Below are 21,207 nucleotides of genomic sequence, written 5' to 3'. Positions count from 1 at the left end.
ATTTGGCTAGCCAGAATTTGCCCAACAGATTAAAAAATTTTTTCCAAACTCTTCTCCAAAGTAAAAAGTCATATAAAAAAGTTAATAAGTCATATAAAGTCATAAAATAAGTCATATAATGGATTTGTATGTGTGGAATTTATGTAGATAAAGCCAGGAGAGTAAATGACATTCTTGAAGAGAATAGTTAACACAGAGAATGTGGCGCAAGAGAAAACTCTTTTCGATGGCGGCAGGAAGACGTGGTTGGTTGGGAAGGGAATTGCAAGGGAAGACAGAAGACCCAGGATGTTTGGTGTCGTGGATGCCAAGGGAGGAGACAGAGTTAGGAAGAATGAAGTATGATAAATATAGATGGTATTGAAGGTCCTATCATTTTTAAAATTTATAATCATAATTTTAATTTCTAATTCTGGAGTAATGAGATTATATTTTAATGGATTCCAGGATACTATACTTGGTTTTCCTCTAACTTCACTCCACTCTTCATCTTCTCAATTTCTAAACTTTGGAATCTGAAGGCTCTGCCCTTGGACCTCTTATTTACACTCACTCCCTTAGGTGATCTCTATTCTCAAGGCTTTAAATACCATCTATATGCTAATAACTTTCACATTTTAATTTGAATTCCAAGCTTGTATATATAATTGCCTATTTGACATTTTCACTTGAATGTCTACTACATAATTCATTCCCTGTCCCTATAAGGGTTTCCCAATTTAGTACATGGTAGCATCTCCATTCTTCCAGTTGCCTAGGCCAAAATCTTCCTTGACTTAAATAGGAACACAGTTTATCCACAGTAACCTAAGAGAAGGCAGAGTCTATGGATATGGATGTATAGACAGACTTAAAAAGGAAAGTTAAAACGTATGGAAGTTCTTTACCTCCTGAGTGAAGTAAGAAGTAAGGTCATCAGCTTCTCTTTACCCTTCTCTCATACATCATTCTAATCTAGAAAGAAAGCCTGTCAACTCTTCCTTTTTGGTATCTCCAGGGTCAACCATTTCTCACAACTTCATTGCTACCATCCTGGTCCAGGGCACACTCATTTATCATCTTGATTAAGGAAATAATCTGTTGATGTATCTTCTTGCTTCTTCTCTTGGGCTGTGCTCCTACAATTTTCTCCATTCAGCAAACAGACTGATTATTTTCTATGTAAATTAGATCATATGACTCCTCTGTTCAGAAACCCTCTGCTTTCCATGTCATCTAAAAGTTGTCATCATTAATGACTTATTTGATGTGGCCCTCAGCTACCTTTCTGTCCTCATCTGATAATCTGATACTACTTTCCTCTTATTTGCTTTTTTTTTTTTAAAGTTACAGTAATCTCTTGGCCATGGGCTTTGATTTGTCCTTCAGTCATCTTGGAATACTCATCCCCTATGTATTCACATGACTAACTTTCTCATATCCTCAGGTCTCGGTTCAAATGTTACTTTATCAGGAGACCTCCCGAAATAAAAGGGTACCCCCCTCCATTCTATCATTCTTTCCTCCTTTCTTCGGAAGATTTATTACCATCTTATAAGCAAGGCCAGATGTTGGCCTATAAGAGGTACTCCTTGTGTCTGAATGAATGTTCAAGATCTTAAAATTTTAATACAGCTAGTAAAATTCATTTGCGTCACTAGAGTGAGATAGGATTATGGGTGGAATTTGGCAGGAGAAAAATATAATATGCCCTTTATATTTCTATATTGAACATTTATGGTTTCCTTCTTCTAGCAACCTGGACAATAGGTCTGGGACATGCATGTTGAGATCTGTGATTTTTATGTGACATGAGTTTAAAATTACTTGTTTCTAGTTTGGTATGGGAATGAATTACTTAGCTAGTGAGACTAGCCTAACAACTAGGATCTATACCTTAATTATTCTTTAGTTACTCTATTCATTAAGTGGGGGCAGTTATGCGCTTTGTATTATTTGAAAATGTTTGGAACTATAGATTTTTAGGGTACATTTAAAAAAGCATACCTTAAAAAAAAAATCAAACCTCATATAAGGCTAAGTCAGGGTGTTAACTTTAAATCTTTGAAACATGCAGGGAATGAACAAGTAAATGAAAGGGGAAATCAGTAGAGGGACAAAATAGTGGTGTGTCAATAAGATGTATACCTGCATGTAAATCCATGTTTCTGAGGGTCTGTGTAAGGTATGTTGCGATGAAGATAAAAAGAGAAAAGACAATGATACCGTTATTACTGAATGAATGAATGTTTTGACACTGAGCCGCATGAAGGAGATGGATTATTTTTCCTAAAATATAACTAGACCCTCTGATTTGTATATTCTTATTTTTGTGAAGAGCATCTCTTAAGGAATAAATCCATGACCCCTATTCCAAATGTATTAATATATTTTCCATGGTTACCCCCATTTCACTTCCTAAAACGGTTTTCGTGTGTGTTTGGGTTTTGTTTGTTTTGTTTTGTTTTGTTTTGTTTTGTTTTGTTTTGGTTTCTCAGAAGTGGTACCCCTGTACTTGCTTTTCTGGCTGCTTCTTTGGTAATCTGTCAATCCTTATTCACTCTCTCATTCATCTTATCCACTGCCATGTCTTGTCTGTCCTCTCTATGAAGATAAGTCCCAACTTCAACTCTAGATCCCTATTTTCAGCTGACTGCTAGACATCTCTACTGATATCACATCACCAGTATTTTCTTTCCTAACTTATTTTTCTTGTGTTGATTATTTTGCTTTTTAGCATTAACCATCCTTGCATTTAGGCTTATTTATTCTTTTATCAAAAATGTATTAAGTGTGTAGTATGTGTCTTCCTTTCACTGTACCAGATCCTGGAAAAACCTAAATTTATGAATGAGATATGTTTCCTCTCTTCAAGGAGGTCACAGTGATTAGAAAGTTAGATATGTGAATAAATAAATGAGAACTTTATGATTAATACATTATTGAAGTATATATATAATTCTGTTGGAAGTCAGGTATTCAAATCTTTGAGATAATCATTGTTTTCTAATAGTTTTTCCCCAAGAAAAATTTTTCTCTCAGAACCATCTAAAAATAACTGTCTTGACAAGCAGGGGTTTCCTGACATTATTAGGTTTTCTAGTAGATCCTGTTAGAGATTTCATAGAATGGATTCCTGCAGGGGGTAGAAAATTGGATCAGACAACTTTTCAGTTGAGTGTGTATTCCAGAGGTTCAGAAAGCTAAACAAAGGTCAGAATGCCTGACAAAGAAAGTTTTCAGTCAGAAGCTCATCCAAAGCCTAATAATTATTAAACATTCCTATGGTAGTAATTTTCTTCAAGATGTATTATAAGAAGTTTATGTTATCTTAATCTTACCTGTGTACCTGCATCCAGGGCTTTTGAAAAGTTGCCCATTTATGTCAAGTCAACACTAGATATTTATCACCACAGATAATTATTGAGCTCCTTCCATATCCTAGGCACTTGGGGTATAATGATGAATGCTGAGCAGATGGTTAAGCCGGGGTGTAGACGTGTAAATAATGCCTTATTTAATACAGCATAGTAAATGTTATCATAGAGTACATCTGCCTAGGGGAGTGAGTCTTGGAGACATTAGACCTGAGGTATGAATAATCAGTTTTCTTGGGAGAAAGGACATTGCAAGCAGAGGGAGTAGCATCTACAAAGACACTGTCTTGAAAGGCACGTTGTGTTCACCGAATTACAGATGGGGTGGGGTGGAGTGTGGAAGATGAGGTTGGAGGGACCACATTAGGAAGGGCCCCTTTGCGTCACAAAAAGGGTTGTGATCTTTTCCCTTTATAGAACAAATGTTTATTGTTGTAAAGCAGGAGAGTGATTTTGAACTGTTAATAGAAACTTTAAAACCAAGACAAATACATGTCTCTATAATAGCACTTTGAAGAATATACATCTTAAGAGTTAAGATTGGTATTCAGTTTAGCTCCACTTTAAGTTCTAGTACCAGTTTAAGTTCATTTCCAGTTTATAATAAGGCATATTATATCTATGGGCAGGTAAAATAAAGAATAAACCAAGTATACTTGCATTTAATCTAATTTATTTTTGTAAAGAAAGCATCCTATGTAAATTGGTCCTGAGTTTTGCTTATTACTACCTTGGATTTTAAACTGAACTTTACTTTGGTCTGAAAAAACTTCCATTTTCCCTTTCTACCTTCAAATATTTAAAAATTGAGATCTTTTATTATTCAGTGTATTGCAGGCAAAAGACATGTTAAGGGGAAATACAACGTTTAAAACATCTTTGTTTTGGGAGACAATACAGTGCAGTAGATGAAAGTACAGGCTCTAGAGTCAGACAGACCTGGATTTGAATCTCGTCTTCCATTTCAAGTTGTGAGATTTTAAGCAAGTTACTCTAACCCTCAGTTTTCTCATATATTAAAAAAAAAAAAAAAATGAGGGCAATACTAATACTTCTTCATAGGGTTGTTATAAGAACTAAGTGAGATAATGCATGGAAAATACTTGGCTTGAATACCTAGAATGTAGTAAGTATTCAGTATCTGTTAGTCATATTACTGGAACATTTTCCCCCAAGTTATAATTGTTTTTACAAGTGAAGAAATAGAAAGAAGTTGTTTGCTTTTAATCTGATTTTCTCTTTTTATTTTTTCTTCATCTGTTTAGTGTCTTTTTCCTTGGAGCCATCCTTGTAATAACAGCTACTTTCCTATATGGTTATGATCCCAAACCTACAGGCAATCCTACTAAAGCATAGTATATACTATCTTTAACTGGTTTTTCACAATGGTGCACTAGGAATCTCAACATTAATCTTGCATAGAGGACTTCTACAGATTCTAAGAAGATATCATCACGCTGAATCTCATCATATTCAAATGGTTTGAAAATATAAACATTTAAGGCTAAAATATGTGTATATGTTAACAAAATACCTATTACATCTAGAAATCAAAGCTTGAAAGTACTTCCAGGGATTAGAATAATTATTGGAAAAATAATTATTGGAAAAAACTTGAAATCTGAGTTTAAAAAGATTTTACCTTTTGATTGCTGCAGAAATGTCCTATGCACTCTTTGCAAGAGCACACAACAAATGTCCGATACCAATTTTTGCAAATTAGATCTATTTAATCTTATTAAATGTTTTTTATCTTTTTCTGTACAGATATATCAAATCACATGGAATATTCAAAGTTTGAAAATTATAATTATAATTGCCTATAAAGCTGTGAAGAAATAGAAGTATGATTTGAAAAACATTTTCATGTATCTGAGATTTTTATATTTATACAAAAGATTACTAAAGAAAGGATTGCTAAATGTTATTTGTTCAACTACATAAAATTTGATAAAGTTACGTTCTGGGTCTAATTTGTCAGAGAATAAAATTCATATTTAAATTTAATGTAGAGAAGTACACACATCTATTTCTCCATCTACGTTTTAAGATCTAGTGCTTTGAAACTGCTGAAAGCAATCCAGTTGCTCCTGTGCTAGAGAGTAGCCAGAGACTTTTGCACTAATGGAGTTTTGTCCTTAATCTCTTAACTATATTTCTTTTCTGTAAATCAGATAAATCCTTAATATTACTTTAAATTAAATTTCTGTATGTGGTAATTTCCATTGAAGTTTCAAAATGTAATTTAAAGGAAATAAATACTTGTTTAATAATTTAAAATAATTATTGTCTAACATCTCCACTTGGAGAATTTTGAACTATCAAAGCATATACTGTATACATCTAGAATGTTTTTAAATGAATATTTTACTCGTTGATCTGTAAAAACTTCCTTTAATTAAAAACAACAACCAAAATAATTGTAGTATACATGTCAACGAATTGAGACCAAAATGACCTTTCTTAGAGACATTCCAGATTGCCATGATATTTCATTATTTTAAATGGCACCATAGCTATAACTCAAGGCTGCTCAGAAGAACTTTTTAGGCCTCTCATAAACCCACCATCCCCAGAAATAGTGTGGTCACATGTCTAGGAGAGGTAGCCAATTCTGAGTCCCTTTCTGTGGCCCTAAAAAGCTGCTGGGAAGGAACCACTACTTTGCTTTTAAGATAGTGGTTTCTTTTCCATTTTGATTAGCACTGGAGTTGAGGTTGTAAATTACATGTGTTATTTAATAAGTTGGTTCAATGGAGAGAAAATATAGCAAAAATGATAAGGTGAATTGGTGGGCAAGAATACTTTCTAAAATTGGAATATAGGTTTAACTTAATTATTGACTATATAGACAGAATTAACCTATTGTGTATAAGAAGTATTTTACTTTATTTTTTCATTCATGCTTCATATATTTTTAAAAGTCTCCCATTCTAATAGTTAAAAACTGTAGAAAAGTAAATATTTTTATATAGTTATAATGGATTTTGTTAAATAGAATTTGGCTCAAAAATACCGTGTCACAAACTGTTGGATACTTTTGGCTAATTAGGACTGGCTATATTACTTTGCTTATGCATACCTAGTCTCTACAGGACACAGGCCTAATCTATTGCATTCAAAGCTTAAAAGTGTTTAAAAGTACAAAATACTTTTAAATCAGTTTCCTGGTAATTCCAAACTGACACTAACCAAACTTTCTGGAAGCCTGACTTATGATTTTCAGTGACCACCTTTGAGAGCATTTGTTTAATAACTTTACCACATTTTGAGCATGGTGTTTTTAACACCATTCTGATGTACATCTTACTATCTACTGCCAAGTGAAATCTAAATCCTGCAAATGCACAGAATTCAAGAGTAAATATAAAGATTTATGTTCGGCCCACATTGAAGTACTAGTTGGGTACTTACATATTAATTCAGTGTACATTTACAATTAATTGTTAATTCAGGTTTAGTCTGTCCCTTCAAAAAATAATACAAGCAAATATTGGAAATCAGACAGGTTAGTTACCATTGTAATATATTTTCAGGTGTCCAAAATAACAGTTTTCAAGATTCTCAATAAAGCTTATAAAAATATAATCAAAAGCTGTGACAAAGGACAAAATAGTCTAAAGCATATTTTCAAACGAAACATTTATTAGACAAGCTTAGTTTATATTTTGCTTATAGGTTTGAAGATGTTATTAGAGATTGGGTTGTGTAGCTTATAATTTTTAATTCATAAAGAAAGAATCATATTTGAGAAGATGGGCCTGTAGGCTATATCATGTCATATATACAGATAATGCCATTTTCCTCTGTGTGTGGTGTGTGTTTTGATGACCTCCAAAAGCCTTATTGTATCAATCTTTTATAATGATGACTCCTTTATTATTTAAATTCTTACTTTTTGAAGTTTACTTGTTATCTCTTAACTACTTTGTTCATTATAAAAATGTGCTAACTCATGGGAGAAGAGTGCCAGTTGATGGTTCTATTAAAAATTAAGAATATGGTATTTGGGAAGAAAAGTTTGAAATTCAACATGTAGATGTTTCAACACAGTAGTTATCACCAGTTCTTTAATAAGTATTTTTAGAGAAGTTGTAGGCTACTTTTATGGTGGAAACTGTAGTTTAGAGGTGCAAAACTTAAATGTTTACATAAATTTATATTGAATGTCACAATTTCGTAGAAGGAAAAGTAGTTTGATATTTAAGCTAGATTCTAAGGAGACAGAGTTTGAAAAGAAACTAATTAACTTTGTACCCAGTAGACTTAATGTAATATTGATTATTCTTAAGAATTGATACACTTTTCCTACATATCAAATTATTGGACTTTTAAAATGTCATTGTATAGTCATTCAACTGAGTTTTGTTTTGTTTTTAAAAATAGGGTTTAGCATCTCTTGTTTTACTTACACTTTCATTGTTATAATATTTAATTACACATGGATGTATGCTTTACGTAAGAAAAGGTTTATAAAAGTTATTTATGCTATATTGAAAGTCATCTTAAGAATCGCCCAGATATGTAGCATATTTAAAGAAATTACAGGACCAAAGAAAAAGCACCTTTATCAAAATCTGGTCCTATGTGCCTTGCTTTACCAAATACCTGACTTTTCTGGAGGATATTACTGTAATTCACAACTTTGGACACATGGGAAAATTAACATTTTAAGAATAACTATAATTCAATTTTTTGGATGTTTCAACATTTGTTCTTTAAATCCATTATCTAACAGAATATTAAAATAGGTATATTATATAAGCATTAGTAAACAGTACTTATTTAAATAAATTATGCACCGTTGCTTCATCATTGAGCTTTTGAAACTTTAACAAATGTATATAGATGTCATTTTGTTATTTTATTTCTTATTATGAGATATAATTTACTGTGATTTTTAAAATATTTTTTAATGATTTGAATTCTGATTTTGTTTATATGTCTGTGTATTTCATTTGTTTAGAAAGATTCCTTTGAGTATGGAAATGTGATTTGTATATTTAAATTTTTTATGGACATAATTAGAGGAATGTATAAATTGGTCTTTTGTTAAATGGCTTTTTAATTGATAAATTTTTCTTTGTCATTTTTTGGTATGCAGTCATTATCTAGTAGATTTATGAAAAAGATTATTTTCATAATTAACTCTATATAAATTTCTTCCTATAATTCTTGTTTCCCTTTTCACCTGTGTTTGACTTAACCATGAATTAGATTCCTTTCTATATATCAGAAATGACTTCCTGATCTTTTCCATCATCTCTCGTTACCTTTATCATGTGTGATCTTCTTTCTTTTTTTCTAGTCTGTGCTCTAGCATGAAAGACTGGGTTTTATTTAAACTAGTTAGAACTTCTCTACCTGTGTGATAATAACCTAATTTTTTGTTGTTTTAAATAAATTATCTGTTTGCCAGCCTCAAGGTTAAGTAATTATAGTGATTGGTATATATTCTCTTCATAATGTGAATATAATTGCTTCTATTGTGACTACAATTCAGTGCGTAGAGATCAAATGATAAGCAATATAAAAGATTTCATTCCCACCTCTATTAGTGAAATATCCTTGTACAAAATTGTACAAATGCTTTGTTTTAAACATCACTAAAGAACATCAATATTTAATTTTATTTTATTGTATACTTCTCTTTGGTTTCTTGTGAAAAATCTTTACATTTTTTTTGGAATTGGAATACTTCTTTTGTAGGAAGTATATCACAATCCTTGAATCCCAGTGCCATGCAAATACACCTCCTAATCCAAATCTTATGGATAACTACTGCCATTCAATAGTCAGACAGTGACCAGCATTTGTAAATGGTCTTTCTTATGGTTAAAAGTTTTGAATTCCTTCAAAGCAGGATTGATTACATATATATTCCAGAAAAGAAAATAGCAAAAGAATAAATAAATTGCCTTCACATCCCAAGGATTTGAAATTGTACTATAGTAGAGAGAATCTCGGTGACTGCAAATTCAGGGATTTCCCAAATTTACCTTCAGGTTCAATAATCCACTAGAAAGACAGAACTCCCTGAAACCTATTCTATTCATAATCATGTTTATTACCAAGAAAGTATACAAATTTGAACCAGCCAAAGGAAGACAATATAGGGTGGAGTCTAGGAGGGGCCCAGACTCCTTTCCAGGTGTCTACTCCCTGTGGAATCATGGACCGTGTTATCTACTCCTGGCCACAATGTACATACAGTATTGCCAGTCAGGAAAGCTTACTCTGCTTTGATGTCCAAATTGTTTTTAATTTTTCTGTTGTTTGTTTATTTTTGTGAGAGAGAGAGAGAGAGACAGAGTGTGAGTGGGAGGAGGGGCAGAGAGAGAGGGAGACAGAATCTGAGGCAGGCTCTAGCTCTGAGCTGTCAGCACAGAGTCTGATGCGGGGCTCGAACTCAAGAACCATGAGATCATGACCTGAGCCGAAGTCGGATGCTTAACTGATTGAGCCATCCAGGCGCCCCTGGTGTCCAAATTTTTATCAAAGCTTTCTTACTTGGAATGATTGATTCTTTGCCCACATGGTTGAACTTACTAGCTCTGTCCCTCCCTGGAAAACTGACATCAAGTTATAGGGGCTCATTCTGAGTCATCTTGTTAGCAGAAATTATCAGGTGTGAAGTCCTAAAGATGTAGGCCAGAACTTTGTTTGGGTAAGGCCAAATTCCTTACTACACAGTGACCACTTATGTCTATACACATTCTTCTGAACTGATGAGGATGGCACAAACAATGTCAATTTGTTTATAGAGACTTTTAATTTATACTTTATTGTTTTAATTTGAGAAATGTCAAATGATTCTAAACATGTGACTTGGGGGTAGAAAAACATATTTGTAGTCTGATACATTGCTAAGTAGCACATATAGTATTCATTTAGTTTTCAGTTCTGATGTTTAATGACAACCTTATTAAATGCTGAACTATTTTAAAGAACAATACATTTAAATTAATTTATAGATATTTTATACTGTATATTAATGTACATTGTGAGCTAATTTTATTTTATTTATTTTATTTTTTGCCAATTGAAAATTACAACATGAATGCCTCTTTGGAGGGACTTCTTTTACTGATAATTATTTTTTTTAAGTCTGCTATATGGTAGTGTAGTAATTTATTCTGCCCATTAGTAACTAATATTTGAGGACATTTATAATATTAATGGAATTTAATCTGAGAAGTTCAACTTTTTTTTACATTTCATTGTTGCGTATTAGTAAGAGATAGTCAAAATAATTATGGTACAAATTATTATGTCAAAAACATAATAAATGCTTGGTGTTAGTCAACAATTCAATTTTTGGCTTAAAGTTCTTTGCAAGAAAGAACATTTGGTTTATTTCACTAATAGGAATATCTCTTAATGCTAGGATGGCCTCTTCTTGGTATTTCTTCTCCTCTGGAATTTTAGTATACGTTACCTATGTATAAATGGAGTTGAGTGAAGAGGTACCATTTATTCCAAATAAGAGTACATAACCAATTACTATTGTAATGAGAGATAGACAGATAGGGAGACCAATAAGCCTAAGGAGTTTAAGATTCAGAAATAGAAGCCCACACGAGATATATGATGAAACCAAATAGGGAGTTTAAGGAAAGAACAAAGCCATAAATTGCTCTTTCAGGCGATGGCGAGGATGAATTTTCCACCATTTTCCCTGTGGCTTTAGATAATCTTGGGTCTTGGGGCGCCTGGGTGGCTCTATCAGTTAAGCGTCCGACTTCGGCTCAGGTCATGAACTCACAGTCTGTGAGTTCGAGCCCCGTGTTGGGTTCTGTGCTAACAGCTCAGGGCCTGGAGCCTGCTTCGGATTCTGTCTCCCTCTCTCTCTGACCCTCCCCCGTTCATGCTCTGTCTCTCTCTGTCTCAAAAACAAATAAACGTTAAAAAAAAAAATGTAGATAATCTTGGGTCTTTCAAGCACCCACTCAGGCCCTTCCTGGCAGCTCAGGCAGCTCAGCACCAAGTCCATTTTTAGCTAATTTTAAATTACCATTAACCATTGCTATTATAAGGAAAAGTTAATAGAATAAAACTATTACCATTTGTTACTTTAGATGACAGTACAGATTCACTGTTAATTGATAGGTCCACATTTGCAGTCATCCTTTGCTAGGGTTAAGCATCAGCCCTCCATTGGATCTAGCCAACTTTTCATTTATGAATGTATTTACATGTATTCATTTAGGACTATTAATATGTAAAAATAACTTCTTTAAAACAAGTAACATACTTTTCCTTTGGAAATAGTTTACTAGAGATACTCACTTTCATCCTTTTTAAGTAGACCTCACTGAAGATTTAAAAGAATAATGGATATTGTTATAATGTTTTGGGAGTAATCATCTGAAAATACACTCATGTTAAAATGTGCTTTAAATGTAAAGTATTTAAGGGGTTTAATTGAATTTGCTAAATCAGACTTGTGTATTTTTTAAAAATATTTTTATGTTTATTTCTTTTGAGAGAAAGAGAGAGAGTGTCTGTGTGTGAGCAGGGAAGGGGAAGAGAGAAAGGGAGAGAGAGAATCCCAAGCAGGCTGTGTACTGTCAGTGCAGAGCCCATGGTGGGGCTTGATGTCACCAGTCCTGAGATCATGACCTGAGCTGAAATCAAGACTTGAGTGCCCAACCGGCTCAGCCACCCGGGTGCCCCCAGACTTTGTGTGTGTGTGTGTGTGTGTGTGTGTGTGTGTGTGTGTGTGTTTAAGTTTTTATTTATTTTTATTTTTGAGAGACAGAGACAGAGCATGAGTGGGGAGGAGCAGAGAGAGAGGGAGACAGAATCCAAACCAGGCTTTAGGCGCTCAGCTGTCAGCACAGAGCCGGACACGGGGCTCGAACTCACAAGCAGTGAGATCATGACCTGATCCAAAGTCGGACACTTAACCAACTGAGCCACACAGGCACCACCGAGACTTGTGTATTTTTTTTTAATTTTTTTTTTAACTTTTATTTATTTTTGAGACAGAGAGAGACAGAGCATAAACGGGGGAGGGTCAGAGAGAGGGAGACACAGAATCTGAAACAGGCTCCAGGCTCTGAGCTGTCAGCACAGAGCCCGACGCGGGGCTTGAACTCACCAACCGCGAGATCATGACCTGAGCCGAAGTCGGCCGCTTAACCAACTGAGCCACCCAGGCGCCCCGAGACTTGTGTATTTTTAACAAAATCTGTGAATGTGCTTGTTTTTATGTGTTTGCTTTTTCTTTTAAAAGTCACTGCATGTATAAAAACATGATTTCTAATAATTGAAGGCTTATGTTTAATCCTTTAGACTGAAGTTTTATTATGACCTATTATTCTGTGTGGGTAGTAAATACAGCAATTAAAAATTATGATTCTAAGTGCCTTTTCTAATATATGCAAGCTCCTTCAATAGGTTTTCTAAATATTATAGCAAAAGTAGAGTTATACTTGTTGGGTTACAGAAAATTGTGACAGCGGTGAGGCCATGTTTCAATCTATGACTTTGAAAATATTGTTGTGAATTTTAGAATTTTAAAACCTGAAGTTCACTCTGGATATTACATGCATAATGCTCCAAACTTCAATTACTTCATATAATTTATGAAGTCTCCATTTACTTTATAGGCCATGTTTATTTTTGTTTTGAATGTTTTGGTTTTATAACATTGCCATTTTAATGGTTTCAATCATGCTATGACAGATTTTACCACCTTAGATTTGAAAAATTCATGGGTTATCTCCATGCACTCACAAAGTAATCATTGTTAAAGACTGTTTTTTCTAAATTTGTTTTTATTAATGTTTATTTTTGAGAGAGACAGAGCGTGAGCAGGGGAGGGGCAGAGAGAGAGAGGGAGACACAGAATCTGAAGCAGGCTCCAGACTCCGAGCTGTCAGCACAGAGCCTGATATGGGGCTCGAACTCATGAATCGTGAAATCATGACCTGAGCCAAAGTCGGACACTTAACTGACTGAGCCACCCAGGTGCCCCAGAGACTCTTTTTTCAATTTAAATTTCTTCAGCTTTTCAGTTTGAAAAAATTCAAACATACATAAAAACTGAAAGAATTACTCTCACCTAAATTCAACATTACTAACACTTTGCCATACTAGCTTTATCAGGACACTTTACTCCTAAATACTTCAGCATGCATATCCTAAAACTAAGGGCATTTTCCTATTTAACTCAATACAATTTATCACACTTAGAAATTTTTAAATTAATTTATCATCTGAGTTCATATTCAGATGTTTCCAATTGTCTCAGAAATGACTTCACAGGCTTTTGTTTTTAAACCAGGAAGCAATTGAGGTTCATATTTTGTATTCCATTGTCTTATTAGTCTCAAAGATTCTTCCCTGCACCCCCTTGGTTTCTTACCCCCCATTATGTGACTTTTTGAAGATTGTAAATCACTTGGTTTCTGTCCTTGATCTGTCTATATTCTTTGACTTGTTCCTTTTATTCTTTGCATTTCCTCTGAACTGGAAGTGGAGTCTGTGGGTTTGATTAGCTTTATGCTAAATGTTTTTGGAGAATATTTCATAGGTGATCTTGTAGATTTTACGTTTTATCACATTGAAGACATAATTCTAGATTATCTCACTAATGAAAGTGATAATCAGTCACTTGATCAAGGTGTTGGCTACCATATCTTTCCACAGTAAGTCATTTTTCCTGCTTAGTAATTAGTAATCTCTAAGACAATGTTTTGACACCATGGGAATAATCTTTTCCTAACAGTCTTTTATTCAATAACTTTAGCATCAGCTGATGATTCTTTTTTTTAATATATCTTTTTTTTTTTAATGTTTATTTTTGAGGTGGGGAGGGGCAAAGAGAGAGGGGGACAGAGAATCCAAAGCTGCATTGACAGCAGAGAGCCTGACTCAGGGCCCAAACTCACAAATTGTGAGATCATGACTTGAGCTGAAGTTGGACACGCAATCTACTGAGCTTCCCAGGTGCCCCTCATCAACTGATGATTCTTAACTGAATCATTTATTACACTACACTGATGTGCAAAATGGTGATTTAAAATTTTTTAATTTTCTAATTTTTTTCTACTTTTATTAGTTTATATTCTTCTATTTAAAAAGGACTATTTCCCTTTTCCCAATGCCCCCTCTTTTTTCAAATATCTCTATGTCTTCAAATTATTCAATGTATTCAATGTTCAATACAGTCACAGTTCTTTTTGATACTCTGAGCCAACAGCCAGTGGAAGTGGAAGTCACTGCAGGCCAGCTCCTGTATCTTTTAGACGTGACCACGTTAGTCTCTGAGTTCTTCCTTCCTTCAGTCACAAGATGTCCTAGGCCAACCTTGTACTTGTGCTGTCTCAAACCTGGAATATCAGCTATTTCTTCAAAGAGCCTATTCCTTTTAGGGGGAATGGAATCTGGATTCTGTTTCCTTTTAGACCATTTCAGTGGACAGAGCTAGGAAGTAAATTTTTTAAAAAGTTCATAAATTCAAATTGATACTTAAAATTTAGCATTAGAAGGTTGTTGTGTTTTTTTAAATTTTATACTTGCCTCTCTTTTACAGTGAAAATACTGGTTCTGAGTAACAGTGTATGTGTTCATATGTTTTATTATGAGGTATATTTTTCAGCACTAAAAATATTACTAATGGTAAACATACTAAACAAAATTTTGTGTTTTCTTTTTGTCTTAGACTAATAGACCACTAAGGATGTATACTCAGAGTAGTGTTCAAAAATTAGTGGAAATCACTCTTTTCTCTACATGACTATGTTCATATACCTACGTTTGGGGGTGCCTGGGTACCTCAGTCAGTTAAGCGTCCAACTTCGGCTCAGGTCATGATCTCATGGTTCCTGAATTCCAGCCCACCTCAGTCTCTGTGCTGACAGCTGGGAGCTGGAGCCTGCTTCAGATTCTGTGTCTCCCTCTCTCTCTGCCCCTGCCCCGCTTGCTCGCTCTCTCTCAAAAATAAACATTAAAAAAAAAATTTAAAGAACTAGGTTTACTTTTGTATTCAATTTCAGAATTTACATAAAGATTGTTATTCTATTTTTGAATATGTAAAGGATTTACATGGTTCCCAGTTAAAGCTACATTAAAGTATACTCAAAGAAGACTAGTTGTCATGCCATCCTTCCACCCCGTTCCTAACCACCCCCCAAGGTGGTATTTTCACTAGTTGCTAGTTTATATTTCCTGTGTTTCCTTTTGAAAAATAAAGTTATGTATATTGCTATATTTACTGTGTTTCTTTTGCTATGTGGAACGTGTTCTCAGCTTTTAAGATTTCTTTTTTGTTTAGAAAGCTATGTATGTTCTAGCAATTACATTTATACTGTTGACATTGTATGTAATGCTCTTAGAGCCCCCCTTTTGCTTATCTGGGTTTCTGTTTGTCTTTTTTTTTTTTAAGTTTTATTTATTCAAGTAATCTCTACACCCAATGTGGGGCTCAAACTCACGACCCTGAGATCAAGAGTCCCATGCTCCTCCGATTTAGCCAGCCAGGTGCCTCTAGTTTGTCATCTCTAAATGTTCTTTGATTCTGGGGCACCTGGGTGGCTCAGTCTGTCAAACATCTGACTCTTGATTTCAGCTCAGGTCATGAGCTCACGGTTCATGGGTTCAAGCCCCACATTGGGCTCTGTGCTGACAGTGCAGAGCCTGCTTGGGATTCTCTCTGTCCCTCTCTCTCTGCCCCCACCCTGCTCGCTCGCTCCCTCTCTCTCTCTCTCTCTCAAAATAAATAAATAAATACACATTTTTTAAAAATGTTCTTTGATTCCCATCTAATTGCCTCGTGACACCACTGAACTTATTCCACTCCTTCCTCTAATCTTCATATTTTTAGTTCCCTTATTTCTATTTGATTAGAACATGTATAACATTTACACACTATTTTCTCACTCTAATGCCTGCTTTTGTTATAATATTAAATATATTTTAAATCTACTCAATACTCTCCACTAGTACTTATTATTTCTTTTAACATTTATTTATTTTTGAGAGAGAGAAAGAACGAGCTGGGGAGGGGGCAGAGAGAGAGAGAGGAGGACAGAGGATCAGAAGTAGGCTGACCACAGAGAGCCCGATGTGGGGTTTGAACTCACAAACCACGAGACCATGACCTGAGCCGAAGTCAGAGCTTCACCCATTGAGCCACCCAGGCGTGCTTCCACTAGTACTTTGGCTGAATGCTCCCCAGTCAACTCATAGCTGGATAAAGCTCTTCCAGTAAAGTACACAAGGGAGAGCGTCTAGGCACACTGTTTCTCAAGTTCTGGCATGTTTAAAATTTCTTCTGGAACCTGGATACTTTAAGTTCACCTTGACTGGATATAAAATTCTTGGCTCAAACTTTCTTGGGTTTTTTGGAGAATGTTGCTCCGCTATTGTATTGTTTGGTTTTAGTGTCAGGCTGACACCACTTCTTATCTGTCTCCTTTGGCAATGTTAGTTTTTCTTTTTAAGATTTTAAGTGGTCTCTGCACCCAACATGGGCTTGAACCCACAACCCCAGGATCAAGAGTCCCATGCTCCACCGAGTCAGCCTGGCGCCCCTGGAAATATTAGCTTTGTTGTTGGCTTTTGCCTGGAGGCTCAGATAATTTTTGCTGTCGTTTTCTCTTTGATGCTTTTTGTTGTTGTTGTTGTTCTTGTAGCTGATTTATTCTTCTCCCCCATGTTTCTTACCTTTATTATATCTGTTCTCTCTTAGAAACCCTGTAATTTAGTATTCATTTTTTTAGATGATTTTATTTTTTCAGTATATTGGCTGAGTTTGATCAACTCTCAGTTCACATATTCCCACTGGGTTTTAAACCTTGTATATGTTGCATCCTTTCACATCTGCAGTTGTATATTTAATGATATTTAATTAATATTGGGAATGTTGTATGCAGTTTCCCTCTGCTTCATATTTTCTAGAGTGTAGTATCTTTTAATTGAAAAGTCTTTATTTTCTGTTTTCTTTTTGTAGTAGCCTTGTATGGGCTTTTGGTGGCTTTTTTGTTCGTGATAAAATGTTCTGGATTTTCCTGGATCAGCAAGAAAAGGTGGTTCTATGGAAGAGATGGGTGAAGGGGTATCAGTGACTCAGTTTTATAGTTAAAGAAAATGATCTTATGTTGATATAGTGCAGTTTCTTTAATAAATGGTGCATTTTGAGGTTTGGATTCTGTGATACAATCTTAAGGTGTTTTAGGAATATTTAGCTTCAGCCACTTGTTCTTCTCTCCAAGGGATCCCTGTACCTTCCAAAGTACCTCTTGAAGTATTCTCATGAACTTTCCAAACCTTGGTTCTTACCTGTTTTCAAGCCTGATTTTCTCCTCATTATTTTGGAGGACTCCCAATATCCTTCAAAATCATTACCTTTTGCTTATGCTGGCCAATGCTAATTTCTGTTGATTGTAACCAAAGAACCCTAACTGACCCACACAAACCACTTAATGTAAAGTTTGTGAATCTTCACAACCCCAAATAACATACAAAGCCACACATGTATACACAATAAGTCTGTTAGTACAAGACTGATTACTCTTGTTTACTATTGCAGCTCTCCAGTGCAAAGCCTGACATTCTGGACATTCAATATGTATTAAATTTCTCTTATTACATTACTTCCAACAGCACTTGCCACAGTCTGCAATTATCTGCCTTTTGTTTCATAACTTTTGTCACCCAGTATAATTAAGCTACATGTAGATAAATATGATCTCATTTATTTACATATCCTCAGTGTCTAGTAAACCAGTGAAACACTTAGAGTACTCAAAAATATTTTCTGAATGAATATAAACAATAATCAGTTCTTGAGGATGGCAAAATTGGTATAGCTGAGGGGCTATGAAGAATCAGAGTAACCAGACAATAAATGATCTTACCAGCCCTCTATATCCATCCAAAACAAGCTCCTGGGAATTTATTTATGAAATCTCGCATGACTTTCTCTAAACAGTTTCAAGTTGAGGCTCAATGAAATGTTTCTGCAAGAGAGTATTTTTATTTTTTGTGGATTTTTTAAAAGTTTACCCATTTATTTTGAGAGAGTGCACTAGCAGGGGAGGGGCAGAGGGAGAGAGAGAGAATCTCAAGCTTGAGATTGAGGGGCTCGAACTCACAAACCATGAGATGATCTGAGCCAAAACCAAGATTCTGATGCTCATCCCAATGAGGCACCCAGGCACCTCAGAGAATATTTTTAATGTTCTTATTTTTGAGAGAGAGGGAGACAGAATCTGAAGCAGACTCCGTGTTGTCAGTGCAAAGCCCAATGCGGGGCTTGAACCCATGAACTAGGAGATCATGACCTGAACCAAAGTCGTTTGCTTAACTGACTGAGCCACCCAGGCACCTCCCGTCCCCCCACCCCCTCCCTGCCATCCTACCACCTAGAATATTTTTAAACAGGTGATCTGGGGTGTGTGGCTGGCTCAGTCAGTACAGCATGATACTCTTGATCTTGAGTTCAAGCCCCACCTTGGGTGTGGAGCCTACTTAAAAAATAATTAATAAACAAATGATGGGTTTACTTATTGATGGGAAAATGTAACTTGAAGTATCCATCAGGCTAACTGCCTTTCTTCTCCCTTCCATGGAAAGTGGTTTGTTTTCTATTTCTAGTCAAATGTTTTACATAGAAATAGAAGGACAGAAAATTCAAATTTATCTTTTAACATTTTATTTTGAAATAATTTCAAACGTACATAAAAGTTACAACAGTATTACAAAAACACATTCCCTTTACCCTGTATATTGGCTATGTACAGCTATGTTACAAATTACCCCAAAACTAAGCGGCTTAAAACAAGTACTTAAAAAAAAATTTTTTTTTTAATGTTTGTTTATTTTTGAGAGAGACAGAGACAGAGCGTGAGCAGGGGAGGGGCAGAGACAGAGAGGGAGACACAGAATTCGGAGCAGGCTCCAGGCTCTGAGCTGTCAGCACAGAGCCCGACACGGGGCTTGAACTCACAGACCACGAGATCATGACCTGAGCTGAAGTCGGATGCTCAACCGACTGAGCCACCCAGGCGCCCCTAAAACAAGTACTTTTTATCTTACAGTTTCCGGGGGTCAGGGAACCCGGAGTGGGCAATCTAGCTGTTCCTAGCTTGGGGTTCCTGAAGTTGCAGTCAGGATGTTGGCATGGGTTGCAGTCAGCTAAAGGCTTAACCAGGACTGGAGGATCTGCTTCCAAGACTCCTCACATATCTGCTGGTAGGGGGCCTTAGTTCCTGGACACCTAGATCTGACCACAGGCTGTTGGCAGTGTCATGACATGGCAGCTGGCTTCCCCCAGACATGGGCCCACAGTGAATGAACAAGACCTAGCTAGAAGATGCCATGCTTTTATGACCTACCCTCTGAAGTCAATGGTGTCACTTCTCCTATATCCTATTAGAAAAGAGTCACTCAGCCCAGCCCTTCACTCAAGGGGAGGAGAATCAGACCCCATCTCTTCCAGAGAAAAGTATCAGTGAACTTGGGAACATATCTTAAAACCACCATACCCAAATACACTATTTTTAAATAACTTGCCATTTTGTCACTCTTACCCTCTCCTCACATATATAAACATGTTATTTCCTAACTATTCGAGCGTAGGTAACATGCATCACATCGCTTCACTCCTTAAGACTTCAGTGTATTATGTAAGAAAAGGGATATTCTCTTAGCTAACAATAGTTAGGAAAATCTGACTTTTAACATGGGTGATACTCCAATCTGTAGTCCATATTCCACTTGTGTCAACTGTCGTTTCTATAATCCCCCCCCCCCCATTAAGTTGATTTTTAAAAGCAATAGTAAAACAAGTAGTAGGTTACATAGTGTGACATAGCTTATGTAAGTTTTTTATTGGCAGGGAATAAAGAAAAGGTCCTGGAACAGGCAGGCTCCACTTTGGGGTGGCAGTGGCTGAGCACGAAGACAAAATACTGTTTCTGAAAAGCCAGTTAATCTTTATCCCTTCAGTTACCCACTATTTCTGGAAAACGATTTCAACTGTTCCCTTCGGTTCCCGTCCTGGTTAGAATACAGTTGGGAGATAGCTCTAATAGTTGAAGACGCCTGGTGAGAACTGCAGGGCAACCATTTATCAGCCGTATTTCCATGAGCAGGTAACTTTCAGAAACTTACATTTCTTTATCTGTGAAGACGGACTATAAGGGTCTCTATCGCCCAGGGCTGTTGTGAGAACTAAGCGAGCTGATGAATGGAGAACACCGGCTGGCGCCAGCCGAGAGCCTAGCGGCTTCCCTCTGGGCTTCCCTCGCCGCGCGGCGAACGCACCGCGACCGAGAGGGCGGGGCGGTGTCACGTGGGTGGGGCGGGGCGGGCTCCTCCGCTGATCGCACGATGTGACGCGCCGCCGGAGGCAGGCCGGGCCCTCAAGATGGCGGCGGGCGCCCCGAGCGGCTCGGCCCGGCAGTAGCGGCGGGACGGCACTCGCCGCTGGGGCCGGCCGCCCCGGGAGTGGCTGCAGCAGCGCCAGGAGTCGAGGATGGTAAAATGACCCAGGGGAAGAAGAAGAAACGGGCCGCGAACCGCAGTATCATGCTGGCCAAGAAGATCATCATTAAGGACGGAGGCACGGTGAGCTGGGGTACCGCGCTGGGGAGCGTCCCTCGGGGCTCCCCATCCCATCTCTGTCCCCCACGCCGCCGCCACCAGCCTCCCTGAGTGCCCCTGCCCTCCCCCACCCTGTCGGCGGTGCCGGTGTCTCAGTCTCCAGGGCCCTCTTGCCTCTGCTCCGGGGGGCTTTCCTCCCTCGCCCCGGCCTGCGGCCTCCGGGGCCCGTCCTCTTGGGGAAGCCGCTCTCCTCTCCCGCACCTGCCGCCCTTTCCTCCGGCGGCCCCTGGAGGCC

The 21,207-nt window shown here is 36.7% G+C and overlaps 2 protein-coding genes and 1 pseudogene across 4 annotated transcripts in view; 2 read left to right on the top strand and 1 right to left on the bottom strand.

Moving 5' to 3' along the window:
- Positions 1-8,445, top strand: part of SLC35A3 (solute carrier family 35 member A3) — a 52,475-nt gene extending 44,030 nt beyond the window's left edge. For 2 of the 3 annotated variants that reach the window (XM_049616745.1, XM_049616743.1), the window contains exon 8: positions 4,622-8,445. In XM_049616745.1, coding sequence (XP_049472702.1) covers positions 4,622-4,712 — 91 coding nt within the window. In that variant the 3' untranslated portion in view covers positions 4,713-8,445. The remainder of the gene's footprint in view (positions 1-4,621) is intronic. The other variant, XM_049616744.1, reaches the window with a different exon arrangement.
- A 2,102-nt stretch (positions 8,446-10,547) lies between these two features.
- LOC125912357 (phosphatidylinositol N-acetylglucosaminyltransferase subunit P-like) lies at positions 10,548-11,029 on the bottom strand (annotated as a pseudogene).
- A 9,628-nt stretch (positions 11,030-20,657) lies between these two features.
- Positions 20,658-21,207, top strand: part of MFSD14A (major facilitator superfamily domain containing 14A) — a 42,938-nt gene continuing 42,388 nt past the window's right edge. Inside the window, exon 1 of the mRNA XM_049616734.1 lies at positions 20,658-20,936. Coding sequence (XP_049472691.1) covers positions 20,853-20,936 — 84 coding nt within the window. The 5' untranslated portion in view covers positions 20,658-20,852. The remainder of the gene's footprint in view (positions 20,937-21,207) is intronic.

Source organism: Panthera uncia (genome assembly GCF_023721935.1).
Source record: "Panthera uncia isolate 11264 chromosome C1 unlocalized genomic scaffold, Puncia_PCG_1.0 HiC_scaffold_4, whole genome shotgun sequence".
Classification (NCBI taxonomy): Eukaryota; Metazoa; Chordata; class Mammalia; order Carnivora; family Felidae; genus Panthera; species Panthera uncia.
Note: the sequence above shows the minus strand (reverse complement) of the source record. Positions and strands in the feature narration are given on the sequence as shown.